This window comes from Panicum hallii, chromosome 5 (assembly GCF_002211085.1).
Source record: "Panicum hallii strain FIL2 chromosome 5, PHallii_v3.1, whole genome shotgun sequence".
Lineage (NCBI taxonomy): Eukaryota > Viridiplantae > Streptophyta > Magnoliopsida > Poales > Poaceae > Panicum > Panicum hallii.
Genome location: NC_038046.1, coordinates 12628828 through 12646109, shown reverse-complemented (window position 1 = coordinate 12646109; position 17282 = coordinate 12628828). Strand labels below are relative to the sequence as shown.

At 47.8% G+C, this 17282-nt stretch overlaps 1 protein-coding gene across 1 annotated transcript; it reads left to right on the top strand.

Annotated features, from left to right (window-relative positions):
• The first annotated feature begins 5610 nt into the window (after nt 1-5610).
• LOC112891837 lies at nt 5611-15321 on the top strand. The gene is made up of 2 exons (XM_025958818.1): nt 5611-6705; nt 13376-15321. Exons 1-2 carry the CDS (start codon nt 5636-5638, stop codon nt 15096-15098), a joined length of 2793 nt encoding a protein of 930 aa, XP_025814603.1. The 5' UTR covers nt 5611-5635; the 3' UTR covers nt 15099-15321.
• Nucleotides 15322-17282: the final 1961 nt, after the last annotated feature.

Sequence of the window (17282 nt, the reverse complement as noted above, 5' to 3'; positions counted from 1 at the left end):
TACCTGTGCATGAAGAATTATCCTTGGACTTTTAGACGAAGATCTCGATAATTATTCAATGTATACCGGCAGAAGTAAATAATCTTTTTTATTTTTTTATTCTCCAATATTTAATTCCTAAAGCTTCATGCATATATACATCTATATTTTCTTACGACTGTTGCATCTTTTTTCCATCACGTACCGCGTACATAGTTTACAAATTCACTATTGCAGCTCATAAAGTACAATCTTCTTTTACATACTTACCACCCTCTACGATCATCATAACCCTCTCATAATTTGACTCGTGTTAACTTTTTTTCACCTTCCTTTTGATCATAGTTATTCCCTGTAAGCTACTGGTATTAAGTTGTGTTCTCCATGATCATTCCAATTATTTTTCATGGTTGTTGTCATACTGATCTATTTGGTAAGATTTCGGCTCCTTCTAAAAATATTTTACCATTGACTTCGTTGGTAAAACCATTCTTTTTTACTGAAGTTATTTTTAAAAAGAATTGGCAAAGCACCTTCTTAATGATAATTTTTATAATTCTAAGAATATTTTAGATTCTAAGGAGGGAAGAGAAGCAAGTGAAACCACCTTTTTGGCTCATCCTCTCTATTTCTAACAATATGATGAAGGGCATGTCAAGACTCGATGAATGTTATAGTTAAACCACTACTTAGCTATGGATCCATGAGGATTGATCTATAATGTTGTTTGTTTGTCGTAGCATGACTGGAAGGACAACAATGTATCTTTCTAGTGATTTTCAAATTAAAATTATAGTAAATCTGAAAAGCTAGATGGTAGCAATTGACGTGATGTAGTTGGTGTACTCTGAATTGTCGGGCAACTGCTCTAGCAAGCCGTACACATACACAACAAAAGAAGTCGTACCAATAGTGGCACTAATATGAAAAATTTAGATACATCTATTCTTTATTTTTAAGTAATTTGCTTCCAAGTATAGATGGAAACTTAAATACCACTTTGATTACCTTTCTTGTAATTTAGTGTTTGTACACATGCTAATTTATAAACTTTTTATTTTTTTATTTCCTTCAAAATTCACAGAAAACAATACAAATTTTGTATTATTATAATTTCAAGTTATAATATTTGATTATATTTATCGAACTCTTTGAATTAAACTAAACCATTAGATTATGGTCAAAATCAGTTTTGTATATATTCTCTATTAGAGTGGGGATTCAAGCCACACTTTTAAAAGTAGCTGGAATAAATTTATTTTACATTGGCTATTTACATATGTAATTTGCTTGCCAACTCAATAGAAATCGAACTCTCTAGTTTCATTATTTTATTTTTAAATTTAATTCTTTATTAATTATATTTGACACATACTTTCTATTTATTTAGCTATTTTCCTTCCTAATTTGCTTCTTTATTCTTAAAATTTTAATTTATCTATTTATAAGTCATATCCAATATGAACACTTTGTTTAGTTGCTAATTTCTTTATATTTTAATTTAAAATTAAGCTATGTACGAATTGTATTTAACATGTACTCTCTTATCAAGTGCTAATTTTCTTATTTTTTAAATTCTAAATTTAGCTATGTACCAATCTTATTTGACATGTATTTAAGTTCTATTTTTTAATTTAAAATTTAGATATTTATTATCATATTTAGCATGGACTCTTTAGCCATATTCTAATATTTATAATTTTTAATTCCAAAATTAGCTATTTATTAATTATACTCTTGAGCTAGCTTGGACCGCTAGATCTTCATCAAATCTAATGATGCAAATCCTTCTCTTTATTGCTCCGTGCTTCACGCAGGATAGATGCAGATATGTGCAACGTCCTCATGAAACTCATGTGCTCGACTTTTTGGAATCGATATAGAAGGATCAAAGATTTGTAGCAGCCAGTGTAATTTTGTAGTCGTTAGTGATGGCAATCAACGGCCACCCTCCCCTTGATGGCAATCAACGGCCACCCTCCCCTTGAGCCTTAGTTTCCCTCCTTTCACCTAGCGCAATATGCATGCTCTGATCCCAGTAGCAGCCTTGCCAGGCAGTAGGTCCACACAGCGAGCAACTAAATTTTACCCACGCATGCTGGTGGCCAAGGATGCAGCAGGAACGTACACTATCAGGCGTCATGGCTTAACAGAGCCACAATCGGATAAGCTATCTTTTTTGTTTCGATTTTAGCTATTTACTAATCATATTCGATATGGACTCTTTGATTAAGTCTTATTTTTTATTCCAAATTTACTTGTTTACTAATCGTATTCGGCATGGATTTTTTGATCATGTCCTTATTTTTATAATTTTTTAATTTTAAAATTAACTATTTACTAATTGTATTTGATATGGACTCTTGAGTTAGTTTAGACTGTCAGATCTTCATAAAATCCAACTGTGTAACTTCTCTTTTTTAGATTAACGTGGGAATTTCAAGATTCTCTTGAATGTGGTGGCTTCTTTTAACACTTCTTCATTAATATAATATGGACTCTTGAGTTAGTTTAGACCGCTGGAAATTCATAAAATCCAACGGTGCAAATACTTCTCTTTTTTATACTAACGTGGGAATTTCTAGATCCTCTTTAATCACCTTCGGCATGGACTCTTTGGTCATGTCCTTATTTTTATAATTTTTTAGTTCCGAAATTAACTATTTACTAGTTGTGTTTGATATGGACTCTGAGTTAGTTTAGATCGTTAGATCTTCATAAAATCCAACGGTGCAAATTTTTCTCTTTTTCAGATTAACGTAGGAATTTCTAGACCCTCTCGAACATGGTGACTTCTTTTAACACTCCCTTACTAATATAATATGGAGACCGTTAGATCTTCATAAAATTCAAAGGTGCAAATCCTTCTCTTTTTTCGATTAACGTGAGAATTTCTAGACCTTCTCAACGAATATGGTAGTTTCTTTTAACACTCCCTTATTAATATAATAAATTATATAATTATAAAAAATATTAAAGTGGACTAATATAAAATTCTAAATTTCTATTTCTATCATTAATAATAAATTATTTATGTTATTGTTTATATAAAATGCTACTCACGTTTTGTATCACCATTGTCGGAGGACTTCTCCAGCCGGGTGGCGGAAAGCACCCGCCTAATTCTAGCTAAGGATGAGTTTGGAGGAGACTTAGGGGCACTCGATCGGTGGCCAGATGAGCTCAGGAAGGACACGAAGATTTAGAGTGGTTCGGGCCGCCGGAACGTAACACCCTACGTCCACTTGGGAGTAGTATTGTTCGTGTAAGCTTGGATGGAACTTAGCCTGGGCTTGTGTGTCTAAGAACCTGTCTTCTAACGAGTACACTCTCCCTTTTATAGTGTAAGGGGAGCGCTTACATTGTGCGGGGCCCCGACAGGTGGGCCCGGCCAACAGGGGCCTGCTCTATGAGAGATGTGGAGATCTTCATCTCCAGCTCCTCTCCGTAGTCTTCTCTATCGGGAAGTTGATGTGCGTATCTGCAACCTGGATACGGTCGTGCGCAGCCCTGCAGGCACAGTGACCGCCGTCAGCGTTGCCCAACAGCGAAGCCGTGCTGTCACTGTTGGGATGTAACCTCCTGTCAGGCGGTAAAACAGCGCTGACCCGTTGCGTGCACACTGTTGCAGCGCATGCCTTGGCTCGCCTATTACAAGCCATCATCACGCACGCAGCGCCGTGACGGGACTGTACACAGTCCGCGCACTGTGCACGGTGATACGACGCACCGCCTTGGAAACAGGCGGTCTTACCGTGGTGTTAGCTTACCTGCCCCGTGTGTCAGTGGCAGGCCACTCTTTTTGACTTGGGCGCACCCGGCCCAGCTACCGCATTAAATGCTGGTAGGTGGGCTGGAGACCCGCGAAGGGCCTCCAGCCGCAGGCACGCGGCAGGGCCATATCCGCTCCCTTCGCAGGACGGTACGTGGCGGCACCGGACCCCTTCCCGGGGGAGGGAGGTCCGGGCCCTCGAGGCCGGTCGGAGTGGGCTAACCTGTGATGAACCGGTCATTACACGTGGCGGCCTCGGACCTCCCTGGGGAGATCGGGTCCGCAGGGGTTCCCCGAGAGCTCCTCAGCCTTCCTGGGGACGTGAAGGTCCCGGTCCTGGAATAGCACGGGGAGGGTCCGGAGACTACGGTCCCAGCTGTCAGACCCGGGCCGTAGAGCACGTCCCCCAGAAGGCAAAAAAGGGGAGATTACAAATTGCGAGACGCCAAGGGCCTGGACACCCTAGCAGGAGGTACCCCTATCCGTATGTATAGACAACCATGTATTCATGTATGATGGAAGAGATAAGAATACCAATTCACATATAAATGGTTTAATTAAATATATATCACACATATGGAGGTGTGATGCAAAATAAAATCTATTGTAAATAGATAATGATAAATATGTATTTTAGAGTATGTGTTAGAATATTTAATAGATGAAAGAGGGTATAAGACAGATAATTATAATTATTAGCTTACCTTATTTTTATATTAATTCTAATTAGCCTGTGCAGGATCACGATAACAACTTTTTTCTTCATATCAGTCAAATGCCGCTGCTTTGTACCACGCTCTCAGCTCCGCATTGGTGACTAGCCTAGATCACGTGAGTACTTTTTAACGGGCGAGATCGTGTATACCGACTTGTATTGAAAATCATCTTATTATCCTCGCTAAATACGCAATTTTATGTTGATATCGGCTTCTCAGTATAAAAAATTTGCCAAATATCACCGATAAATTGTGCTTTGAACGTAAGTCTCAAATTATATACCTTTGAAAGAATCTTTAGAATTCGAAGTGAACTAAGAGCAAATCGATTTTAGAGCATCTGCTACAGATTACACATCACTCTTCCTAATACTAAGAAACAATCCTTTTAATAATGGGAGGTACTTCAACAAATTACCAATTCCATCCCCAATACTAAAAGTATTTTTAGTGATTAAAAAACACACCTCCCTCTTACTCAGATATAGGGAGAATTTCTTCCTCTATCCTATTCTTTGAATAATCTGCTGCAACGCTATTATCAAAAATACAAAAAGTGTTATTGATGATAGAGAGAAAAATATATAGTATGAGAGATGAATAATTTGCTGGAGATGGTTGAGAGGTACCTACCACCAAACCTAAAAATGAATCTTTTACGTTGAAGTATTTGTTTTGGACTTCATATTCGTTGGCCCGTTGAGCACCAACCGCTTCACTGTTCATTTTCTTTTGTAAAAATCCAATTTACACCTTTCAACTATCATACCTCTAAATGATACATACCTCTAAATGATACATGGCTCTTCCACGTATTCAAAAAAATTAAATATATCACTGCAAAATTAAGCTATGATGACTTCTCGGTGTCATAATAGAGGCACGATAATCGGTTTGTGAAAGTGATCTCCCGAAATGGACTCCTTTTTCTTGCCAATAGTTTCTGGTCTTGCGGTCAACGGGTCAACGAAAGAGGCCTGATAAGAATATAAGATGCTGGGAAGCTTCGTTGGGGAGGGGGCGTGGGGTAGGAATTGCAGGGGCTGTCACCATCAGGAGACACTCCATGCGCTGTAACTTTGAGCAGGACCCGAGCTATAAACACCACACCGGTGAGTCGGTGACCGGTGCTTGAGACGACACTCCCCCTCCATCGCCCAGAACGAAAATGGCGCCTCGCAGATTGGCCGCTAGCCGCCTCTGCGGCGTCTGCGCCCTCTTCCTCCTCCTGTCGTCCTCCGGCGCCTCCACCTTGGATTCCATCTGCACCATCCCCTCCCATCCTCCCAAGCGCCGCCAGTCCGGCAAGGACGACGCCCTCGTGCTCCTCAACTCGTTCCAGCTCAACTTCGGCTACTTCTTTGGCGGCGAAGGCATCCACTTTGCTGAAGACGGCAACGCATCCTACGTGATCCGCTCCTTCTCCCTGTTCCCTCACAGCGTCGACCGCACCGCCGACGACAGCCTCCTCCACGTCGCTGCCACCTTAACCCTTTCCGGCGGCCGCGCCCGCAGCTACTTGCCATCCCATCATGGACGACGGCGCCGCTATCGCTACGTGGGCGACCACCATGTCCGCTTCTACCTCGACGGCTACTACTCCTACGCCTCCGACGAGCTCTGCATGACTGGCACAGGCACCTACTCTTCCGATGGAGGCTCCATCGAACACCTTGAGGATGTCGTCCTCAAGCTCCGGATCCCGAGCCCATCCAACCTCTCGGACCCCTTCGTCACCGGCCGCCTCAAGGGCGCCAGCTTCGAGGCCATCTCCCTCGTCGCGTACGCCGAGGGCTTTTACCAGTACGGTGAGAGCGCCTCCTGCCCGACGCTGCAGCCGTCTTCTCCGGCGAGGGGCGCGTTCCAGGCGCTCGGCGCCAACTTCTCGTGCGCGCACCTCAAAGAACATCTCGATACATCTTACAAGCTGCAGTACGGCGGCGGCGGCACACACGCGCCGGCGCTGATGGGGCTGCATGGGCGGCAGCGCCTGCACGTCGGCCAGGTCCAGTGCACCGCGGACGGCGAGGTGCGTGCGTACGCGGTGCTCTACAACAAGACAGAGATGCGGGGGCAGCTGCAGCCACACTCACCCTTCATGTTCGAGGAGGAGGTGTTCGTCGCCGAAGGGCGGTGGTACTCAGATCGGAGCATGCTCTGCCTCACGGCGTGCCGTGTGGAGCGCTCAGCAGAGACGTCCCTGTCAGTGAAGGAGTGCGGCGTCGGCATGAGCTTCTGGTGATAGAAATCTAGGATCCCCTGACCGTCAATTAGCTCGGTAATTAACTAACTAGGCAACAATGTTTGACTGATCTAGATAGGAATCGAGAGAGAGAGAGAATGCCGTACCCCCCGTGGACGAACCGGCTTCGCTGGTGTTGGCCATGGGGTTGAGGAAGTCGTGCCGGAGTCGTGGACGAGGGCGGACAAGGGGCGGTGAGGTTGAGCGGTGCCGGCGGTGATGATGCAGAGGAGCCGGCGTGGGTGCAGAGGCGGCGGCGATGGTGCTTCCCGTCGCTTCAGCGCCCACCCTTTGCGATCGGATCAATTAGGGTTTTTAGGTGGGTTCATAGGCAAACGGCGAACTTCGTCTGCCGTGCCCCGGCCCCCACCCTTTCTTTTATTGTGGCGCTGCGCGACGGGGGCCCACCCGCCATTGGGTTGGCGGTGCGCCCCCGATCGGGGCGCGTAACCAATTCCGGATCGGTCGTTGGACCGATCCGGATTGAGATCAAATTAACATTCTCCCCTTTGATCTCAACTTACTCACTCACTTCTTACGTTCGATTTCATTCAGATCAGTGCATCGAGCATGCCTCGTCTCAACAGTTATTACCGCTGGATTAACAGCCACAACACACTTTTCTGTTTGAAATAGAACCGTACTTTTGGGCCCTTACTGTCCAGGAATCATAGGCTTTCCCGTAAACCCATGCCGGCTAAGTGTTCTCTGAACACATTGGGCGGTAAGCCTTTTGTGAGCGGATCCGCTAACATTTTCTTTGTGCTCAAATACTCAAGACTGATTGTATAATCCTGGATTTGCTCTTTGACAACATAAAACTTTATGTCGATGTGTTTGGCAGCTCCACTCGACTTGTTGTTGTGAGCGTAAAATACTGCAGGCTCATTGTCGTAGTACATCTTTAGTGGTTTTTCTATGATGTCAACCACTCTTAATCCGGGTATAAATTTCTTTAGCCATTTAACCTGCCCCGATGCCTCGTAACAAGCTATAAATTCTGCATACATCGTAGATGATGCAGTTACTGTCTGTTTGGAGCTTTTCCACGATATAGCTCCACCTGCGAGAGTAAACACATAGCCTGACGTGGATTTTCTATCATCCTTATCTCCCGCAAAGTCTGAGTCTGAATAACCCTCTATCACTAGAGATTCAGATCTCCTATATGTTAGCATGAGGTCTTTCGTTCCTTGCACATAACGCAAAGCTTTCTTAACCATTTTCCAGTGTTCTATCCCTGGATTGCTTTGGAATCTACCAAGTATCCCGGTGACAAAAGCTAAGTCAGGGCGTGTACATACTTGAGCATACTGTAGGCTTCCGACAGCTGAAGCATATGGTACCGCTTTCATCTGATCGATTTCGTACTGATTTCTGGAACACTGAAATTTCCCATAACTATCGCTCTTGACTATGGGAGCAGGTGTTGGCTTACTCGCATGCATACCGTACTTCTTTAGTACCTTTTTTAGGTATGCTTTCTGCGATAATCCTAAAACCCCCTTGTTTCTGTCTCGGTGAATCTCAATTCCTAAAACGAATGATGCTTCACCTAAATCTTTCATATCAAACTTTGAGGACAAGAATTTCTTTGTTTCTAATAGCAGATCAATATCACTGTTAGCAAGCAGAATATCATCCACATATAAAATAAGGAAAACAAATTTTCCATTCTTAAATTTTGCATAAATGCAGTTGTCCTCCTCATTTTCTTTGAAACCAAACTTTCTTACGGTTTCGTCGAATTTCAAATACCACTGTCTGGAGCCTTGCTTTAATCCATAAATGGATTTCTTTAGACGACATCCCATCTTTTCTTTTCCTTCCACGACAAAACCTTTCGGCTGTGCCATGTAAACGTTCTCATAAAGATCCCCGTTGAGGAACGCCGTCTTTACATCCATCTGATGTAACTCTAAATTATAATGTGCCACTAACGCCATTATAATCCTGAAGGAATCCTTGCATGAAACAGGTGAAAATGTTTCATTATAATCTATCCCTTCTCTTTGCGTGAAACCTTTCGCCACAAGTCGCGCTTTATATCTTTCTATATTCCCTTTGGAGTCACGTTTTGTCTTGTAGACCCATTTGCAGCCTACTGTTTTGGCTCCTTTAGAAATTTCTTCTAGATCCCAAACATCGTTGGTACTCATCGATTTCATTTCGTCTTTCATGGCTTCCAACCACTCAGACGAATGAACGCTTCTCATGGCTTCTTCAAACGAAGTGGGGTCACCCTCCATCTGTATTTCCTCGCTATTATAGATTTGATAATCACTCGAAATAGCGGGCTTTCTTATTCTTTGAGATCTTCTCGGTGCCTCAGCTATCGGCACTTCTTCCACTTGGGGCTGCTGCTGCTCCCCCTGATGCGCGGCTATCGGTTCTGTCGGATCCTGAAGGACAGGTTCCTGGTTCTGACTCGTCGCCGCAGCTGGAGAACTAGCAGCAGGTGCTGGCACCGTAGGTGACGCAGCAACTGGTGAAAAACTAGCAGCAGGTGCTGACACCATAGGTGAAACAGCAACGGGCAACACGAAAAATGGATCTTGGATCATCGGAGTAGGTACGAAAACCCGCTTCTCCTCAAGATCAATCTTCCGAGCTACCGTGCTCCCCCTCATCATCTGATCCTCCAAAAAGACAGCGTGTCTCGTTTCTACGAACTTTGTATATCCGTTAGGACAGTAGAAACGATAACCCTTCGACTTTTCCGGATAGCCAATAAAATGGCAACTTACTGTCTTAGGGTCTAACTTTCCGATATTTGGATTAAATACTTTCGCCTCAGCTGGACAGCCCCACACGTGTAAATAGTTCAGTGTAGGTTTTCTCCCTGTCCATAACTCGTACGGTGTTTTAGGCACCGACTTACTCGGTACGCGATTAAGAATATGAATAGCGGTTTTTAACGCCTCCATCCATAAATTAATCGGTAACGTGGAGTAGCTTAGCATACTTCTCACCATATCCATTAGGGTACGGTTACGTCTTTCAGCGACTCCATTTTGCTGAGGCTCGCCCGGTGTAGAGTACTGGGCTACTATTCCATTTTCCTGTAGAAACCTTGCAAAAGGTCCAGGAATTTGGCCATATGGGGTGTGACGACCGTAGTACTCACCTCCACGGTCAGATCTTACTATTTTTATTTTAAGATTTTGATGATTTTCTACTTCAGCCTTAAAAATCTTAAATTTATCTAACGCTTCTGATCTTTCTTTAATTGGATAAATATATCCATAACGCGAATAGTCATCCGTAAACGTTATGAACGAATTATAACCGTCCACGGACTTTATGGGAAATGGACCACAGATATCTGTGTGCACTATCTCCAAAACCCCTGAACTGCGTTTAGCTCCTTTCTTTATTTTCTTAACGTACTTTCCTTTAACGCAATCGATGCAATATTCTTCATTTGAAAAATCTAACGGATGGAGAATATTTTCTTTAATTAATCTCTCAATTCTCCCCCTCGAAATATGGCCTAAACGACAGTGCCATAATTTCGCTGAATTTTCGTTGTCGCATCGTTTGCGCTTATGACTTGCGTCGTTAGACGTGCGTTCAATACTCGTGGTATTGCTAACAGAATTTACAGTCTCATGCATAGGCAACATATAAAGTTTGTCTTGTCGGATGGCAAGACCAACACACTGACTTTCAAATAAAATCTCACATTGTTCTTTGCCAAAATGGCACTTATAACCATCATCTGCCAAACATGATACTGAAATTAAATTTCTAGACAAAGAGGGTACATAAAGAACATTATGTAACTGGAGTTTAAAGCCATTCTCTAACTCTAACGTGAGTTGACAAACTGCTTCAACGTCGGCTCTAACTCCATTGGCGACTTTCAGCCATCTATCCCCTCTTTGTAGCATCGTCTTTGTACTTATACCCTGCAAAGAATTAGCAACATGAACAGTTGCACCTGAGTCAATCCACCAAGTAGATTTAGAATAACTTACATACAGGGTCTCATCGATAAAAGTGATAACATCCTCACCTTTCTTAATTAAATGCCGTAGAAAATCTGGGCAATCTTTCTTGTAGTGTCCCGTCTTGTGACACCACATGCATTGATCCTTTTCAATGTGTGGTTTATCTTTCTTTGCACCCTTGCCCGGGTGAGTCGCAGAAGAAGAAGAAGTGAAACCTCGTTTGAACTGAGGTTTCCCTTGTGGCCTCGTATTTTTATCTGAAGAGTTGTTTCTTTTGTGCCTAACATAGTTGAGCGTGTCACCATGCGAGGCTTTGAGTCTTTCCTCTTCTTGCACACACATCGCAATGAGCTTCTCTAAGTCCCATGTGTCTGGGCTGATGTTGTAGTTAACAACAAAGGTCTCAAACTCTTTCGGCAGAGAAGCCAGAACCAAATGGACAACAAAAGCATGAGGAAGCTCCATGTCCATAGGTTTTAGCTTAGATGCCATATTGCACATTTTCAGTATGTGCTCTCTCACACCACCGCCAGTGTACTTATCATTGACTAACCTCTGAATCAGAGTCTGAGCATAAGCTTTTGAAGAGCCAACAAATTGACTCTCCACTTTCTTTAAGTACTCAACTGCGGTGGGGCAATCCGGGATTGCTCCCCTGATACTGTCTATGATGGAACTTTTGATAACCATCAAACACTTTCTGTTGGAAGAGATCCATTTTGCTTTCTCAAGATCAAACTTCATTTGAACATTTGCATGTTCTCTCTGACGAGCTTGCCAAGCGGCAGAGGTCTCTTCCGGATCCCTCACCAGTTCCTCAGGACAAACTGGAAACGGTGAGGTGATAGCGAAATCGATATCTAACAGTGCGAGTGCCACTTCTAGCTTCTGTGCCCATACCCCATAGTTGGAACCATCCAACGGCGGTATAGCATTAATGAATGTCATGGCATTAGATCCTGAAATTTAAATCAAGAAAGGTGAGAACTGCTTTAATAATTGCATATCTCAATTTAACGTTGGTCAATATTAAGATATACAATTAACTAGCTGCATTAATTCTAAAACACCGTTGGGCAGAATTAGAGTAAATGCATGGAAAACTTACTTAAAAAATTATAATACTGCTATTATCAACGTTGGTCAGAAAATAACAATATTGTAACTGAAGAAAAAACTGGAAACTGACTCCTTTAATTATAATATCTCGTTGGGTCTAAAATAATTAAAGGATGTAACTTAATTAAATTGGTAGCGGAAAAAATAAATAGTTCTAACTATCAGAAACATTCTTACTTCTTTCTCTCTATAGAAATTATCACGTTGGTGAAAATTAAATAGAGATTGAATCATGCATTAAGTGGTTAAATGTGTTTCTGAGAAAATAACCAAAACTCACTGTGCACCCGACCCAAACCTGTCCAAAATGGAGCCCAAAACGGCCAAACCTGGCCCGGCCCAACGCGGAATCGCGCGCGCGGGAGGGCTGACCCGCGCACCAGGCCGCAACCTGGGCCTGGGCCGGGAAAGTCGCTCCCCGCCTGGGCCGTAAGCGGCCCGCGCGCCCGCGATCGATCTGTGGCCGTCGGATCAGATCCGACGGTCACGCGGGGGTTCCGGTGGATCAAAACCCACCCCCGGTGCGCGTGTTGCCCTAACCCTAGGGCATTTCTCTCCTGCTCCCCGCAGCCGCTCCTCCCTCCTCCTCTTTCCTCCGCGCGACGGCGGCCGAAGGTGTGGCGCCGCCGCGGGCCTCCTCGCCGGCGAGTGCGCTCGCCTGGATGTGAGCGCACCGCCGTCGAGCGGGCTCGGGGTGGCTAGCTGGCCCACGCATCACGGCGCAGTGGAGATCCGCGAGCTCGGGATGGCTCGGGATGCTTCAGTCCATTCGAGGTCGGTGGAGCGCCGGAGCTCCTGGGCCCCGGCGGCGCTGGCCCGTGGAGCAGGTAGCTCCCGGTGTCAAGGTAGGAATCGTCCTCCTCCTTCTTTCTTGCTTTGATTGGGGATGGATCTAGGCTTAGGGTTAGGGTTAGCATGCTAGGGTTTGAGTCGGGCTGCAAGGTGGCTTTCACCCGAGGGGTTTTGAGTCTTGCTTTTGCTCCTTCCCTTGCAATGTCTTTCGGATTAATTGGAAATCCCCTCCTTCTAATTGCTTTTTCTCTCTTACCCGAAACTAATTACGATTAGTGAGGCTAACTGATACCATTGATAGAAATCTAGGATCCCCTAACCGTCAATTAGCTCGGTAATTAACTAACTAGGCAACAATGTTTGACTGATCTAGATAGGAATCGAGAGAGAGAGAGAATGCCGTACCCCCCGTGGACGAACCGGCTTCGCTGGTGTTGGCCATGGGGTTGAGGAAGTCGTGCCGGAGTCGTGGACGAGGGCGGACAAGGGGCGGTGAGGTCGAGCGGTGCCGGCGGTGATGATGCAGAGGAGTCGGCGTGGGTGCAGAGGCGGCGGCGATGGTGCTTCCCGTCGCTTCAGCGCCCACCCTTTGCAATCGGATCAATTAGGGTTTTTAGGTGGGTTCATAGGCAAACGGCGAACTTCGTCTGCCGTGCCCCGGCCCCCACCCTTTCTTTTATTGTGGCGCTGCGCGACAGGGGCCCACCCGCCATTGGGTTGGCGGTGCGCCCCCGATCGGGGCGCGTAACCAATTCCGGATCGGTCGTTGGACCGATCCGGATTGAGATCAAACTAACATCTGGTTCCCGGACGCCTGGACTATCCGGGACCGGAGCGTCGTCGCCGGCAGGATCTGGAATACCTCGAGTGAAGCGGCCGGCGGCGGTTCCGGCGATGTGATATCGGTGTCGAGCATCGACGTCCACAACCATAGAAGCAACTTCTCAGACGTGAGGTACAACTACACGATGGTCGAGGAAGCGAAGAAGTACTACCTCAACGACCCCGTACTGAGTGACCCCAAGAAGACGGAGAAGGTTATGGGGTCGTCGTTCGTGGCCCCAAACTACACCGACCATGACTTCGCTTTCCATTTCTACGAGGCTAAGGACTCGGTGGGGAGCGGACGCGCCTACCCGGTTACGATCGGCTCGGCGGTGGTCTACGGCGATCAGCTCGCCGCCGACGATTCCTTCTCCCAGCACGCCGTGGTTGACATGAAGCAGCAGCAGAATGGTGAGCTGGTGAACGTCAGCTACGACATACGCCAGCACGTCCCACCTGCGGGCTGGGTGCGTCCCAAGAACAACTCGTACTCGGTCATCCTTGAAGAGCGCCGGATCACGGCGGAGGGTGTCTTCCATCCCAGGACGGGCGTCCTGTGCATGATCGCCTGCCGGGAGCACGACAGCTCGACGACGGACTGCCAGATACTGATAACCGTTCACTTCGCCTCCATGGACGGGGAGGCGCAGCAGCAGGGCCGTGGGAAGGGCGCGATCAGTAGCCTGAGGAACAAGACGACGGACCCTCTCTTCTTCGAGAAGATCGAGATCGTCCTGTACGGGATGTACAGCGGCCAGGTGTCCGAGTCGGTCTCGAGGATGGACCTGGAGAGCATCATGCTGGTGGTCTCCACGACGCTGCCGTGCATCTTCGCCGTCCTGCAGATCCTCCACGTCAAGAGGAGGCCCGAGGCCGCCGCCGGGACGTCGATTACCATGCTCGTCGTCCTGTCGCTGGGGCACGTCGCCCCTCTGGTGGTCGGTTCCGAGGCTCTGTTCCTGAGCAGGACGAGGCAGTACGTGGCGACGCCGTTCCGGAGCTACGTGCCGTACGAGCTGAGCCAGGCGATGATGAGGGCGCCCACCCTGATCGCCCTGCTGCTGCAGCTGCGCCTCATCCAGCTGGCCTGGTCCGCGCGGAAGAAGACGGCGGACGATGCCGGCCGGAGCACGGCCGAGGCGGCGTCGCCGGCCGCCGCCGAGAGGCGTGCGCTCTGGCTGTGCGTGCCGGTGTACCTCGCCGGCGGGGCTCTGACCATCGTCGCCCACGCGATGAGCGCCGTCCGCGCCGCGCGGGAGGAGGGGTCCCTCACCGTCCGCCTCGGCCCGGAGCCGGCGACGCTGTGGGAGGACCTCGTGTCGTCCGCGGGGCTGACTCTCGACGCGTTCCTGCTCCCGCAGGTCGCCATGAACGCGTTCGCCGCGTCGGCCGCCGGCGCCTGCAGGGTCCGGGCCCTCTCGCCGTGGTTCTACGCCGGCGGCACCGTGGTCCGGGCGCTGCCGCACGTGTACGACGTGGTCAGGGCCCGGGGCTACGTGCCGAGCCTGAGGCCGTCCTACGTCTACGCGAGCCCCCGCTACGACCGCTTCGGCGTCGGCTGGGACGTCGCCGTGCCGTGCGCGGCGGCGCTGCTGGCCGTGCTGCTCTTCCTGCAGCAGCGGGTCCGTCCGGCGGCGGAGCCGCCTCTGTTCCCTTCGCGGAGGAGGTTGGGCGAGTACGAGATGGTCTCTCATCTTTAGCTGGAGGCTTTGCTCCACAGTCCCTGCTGCAGGTCAGGAGGGACGACCGGCCGGCCGGTCTCGTGTGTCTGTTCCAACCATCGTCTTCGTCGTCGTCGTCGTCGTCGTCGTTACCACGGCGGCACGGCTCGTCTCTCTGTCGCACCCGTATCTTGTCATGAATCTGCGCCGGCCAGTGGAGCACTGGTCGCGATGGCGCGTCAGAGAATGTATATTTTATTTTTGTCCTCGAATAGCTAGCAGCTTCATAACAATCTCAATGGTTGACGTTTACTTCGAAAAGCTAGCAGTGGATCGGTAGCTTGGATTTTCGCACGAGCCATGTGCTAGTCACTCTCGTGGGTGTCATATTTTCGTCCCACGCTTACCTTTCCTGTCTTCCCAGCTGGACCGAGCCATGTACTAGTTTTTCCTTGAATTCTCAAACTCTTATAGCAGCTCTCGCTCTCATGGGGCAGACTGTCAGACGGGGCTTTCCTTTCGTTTAATTTCCCCCCCTCTTGGCCGGCCGGCCTAACGAACCGTGGATCATTCATGCTCGTGGTGCTGGCAGTTTTGGAACAAGCACGTAGGAATGTTCAACGCGCTAACCAACGGAAGTTCTAAGCCATACGAGTCGTCGGTCAGTCACCGGCCGGTGTAGACGACGGCGACATCCCTATCTCCTCACTTCACTTATTGATCACCTCCACGCCCACGGCAGGCTCCAGCTACTTAAAGTTTAGCCACACTGACGGATCAGAGAGCACACAGCAGCTCGCCCGTCTCGAACGCGCACCCCCCTCCTGCTCCGGTCTGCAGCCGCCGTCGTCCTCGCCACCGGCGCCGTCCCCACCTCCAATCCTACTCCTCCCGACCGTCACCTTGTTCGGCCGGCCGGCATGAACAGCCAGAATGTGCTCGAGTGGATCCGGGGGCTGGACGCGCGGAGCGTCGTCAGGGCGTGGCCGGCCTGCACAACGCTGCTCTGCGTCCTCGTCGTCCTCCAGATGCTCCGCGCCACGAGGAAACAGGAGGCACCTCGTCCCCCTGCCGCCATGTCGACGGTCACGCTTGCCGCCCTGTCCCTGGGGTGCGTTGCGCTGGACCTGGTCCTGTCGCACTGGGTGTTCGTTCTTGTCACCTTCGTCTACATGTTCAGCTAGCGCGCGCATGCCCGCCCTGAGGCGGGCACACGCGCTCACGTCGACGCCGGTCGTTCTGTTGCTTTAAATTGTAATGTAATCTCATATACGTGTAATAAAAAGGTGAACATCATCAGAAAAGCTGCAACGTTTCCACGCCGCGCAAAACATCGTCTCGTGCTTTGATCTGCTTGTGTGCTCTCCGCTTACGAAACTATCTGATGATAGTGTTCTACAAAAAAAAACACGGCGAATAACAGATATGTGAGCTCCGGCACACAATATTTTCGAACAACTTCTCCTGACAACTTAAAAGAGAAGGCTTCTCTAGAGAACATTTTGCAAAACACATCTCAAGAAAATTTTTCTGGGATAACTTTTCACGAAGGCGCTTCGAACAAGTTCTCTGGATAACCTTGTCAGATATGTTTTCCCGAATACTTCTCCAAGCAAAATTTCTCAAAAACACCTACAGACAAAAATTTTAAGAACTTCTTCGGGTAAATTTTGGGTAGAACAACAAAGAGGACCGATTTGCTAGTCCAGCCCCATTTTGGGTACAACAACAAAGGGGACAGGTTTGCTAGCTCGGCCATCCATTAGTTTCCAATCAACCTATCTGTCATCCACGTGTCAAAGACTCCGATGAGCTCGGTGCATGCGTCCGTTGTCAGATTTTGCTATCAGATCCGCTGTCGATCGCGTCTTCCGTCACCCACCCTACACAGAAAATTGCAACGACGGGGAGCTTGTTTGACTCGTGTTCAAAACAGAACAGAGAAGCCCGAGATGGAATCTCCCGCCCCACGTCATCATGAGTCCCCTCTTCTGCAAGTGTCACACAAAACTAACCATCACCTTGCACAACTGGGGCTTCAATAGTGTCTTCCGTATGCCTTTCTGCTTAAACAACAGTGCCATGGGAATAGCAAAGGTTGACGTTTACTTGCACGTATAGCACTGCAGACTGTACCATCCCTCTTTCTTTACTACCAAATCGGAAGCAGACTCTGTCAGAACATGCCCGTTGGCCATTACTAGGTCCTGCGAGTCTGTCAGT

Excerpts from the sequence above, each read along its gene's own strand:
- LOC112891837 (XM_025958818.1), top strand. The coding sequence starts at position 5,636 with ATGGCGCCTCGCAGATTGGCCGCTAGCCGCCTCTGCGGCGTCTGCGCC. Across the intron at positions 6,706-13,375 it reads GGCGTCGGCATGAGCTTCTG|GTTCCCGGACGCCTGGACTA; the intron begins GTGATAGAAATC and ends AACTAACATCTG.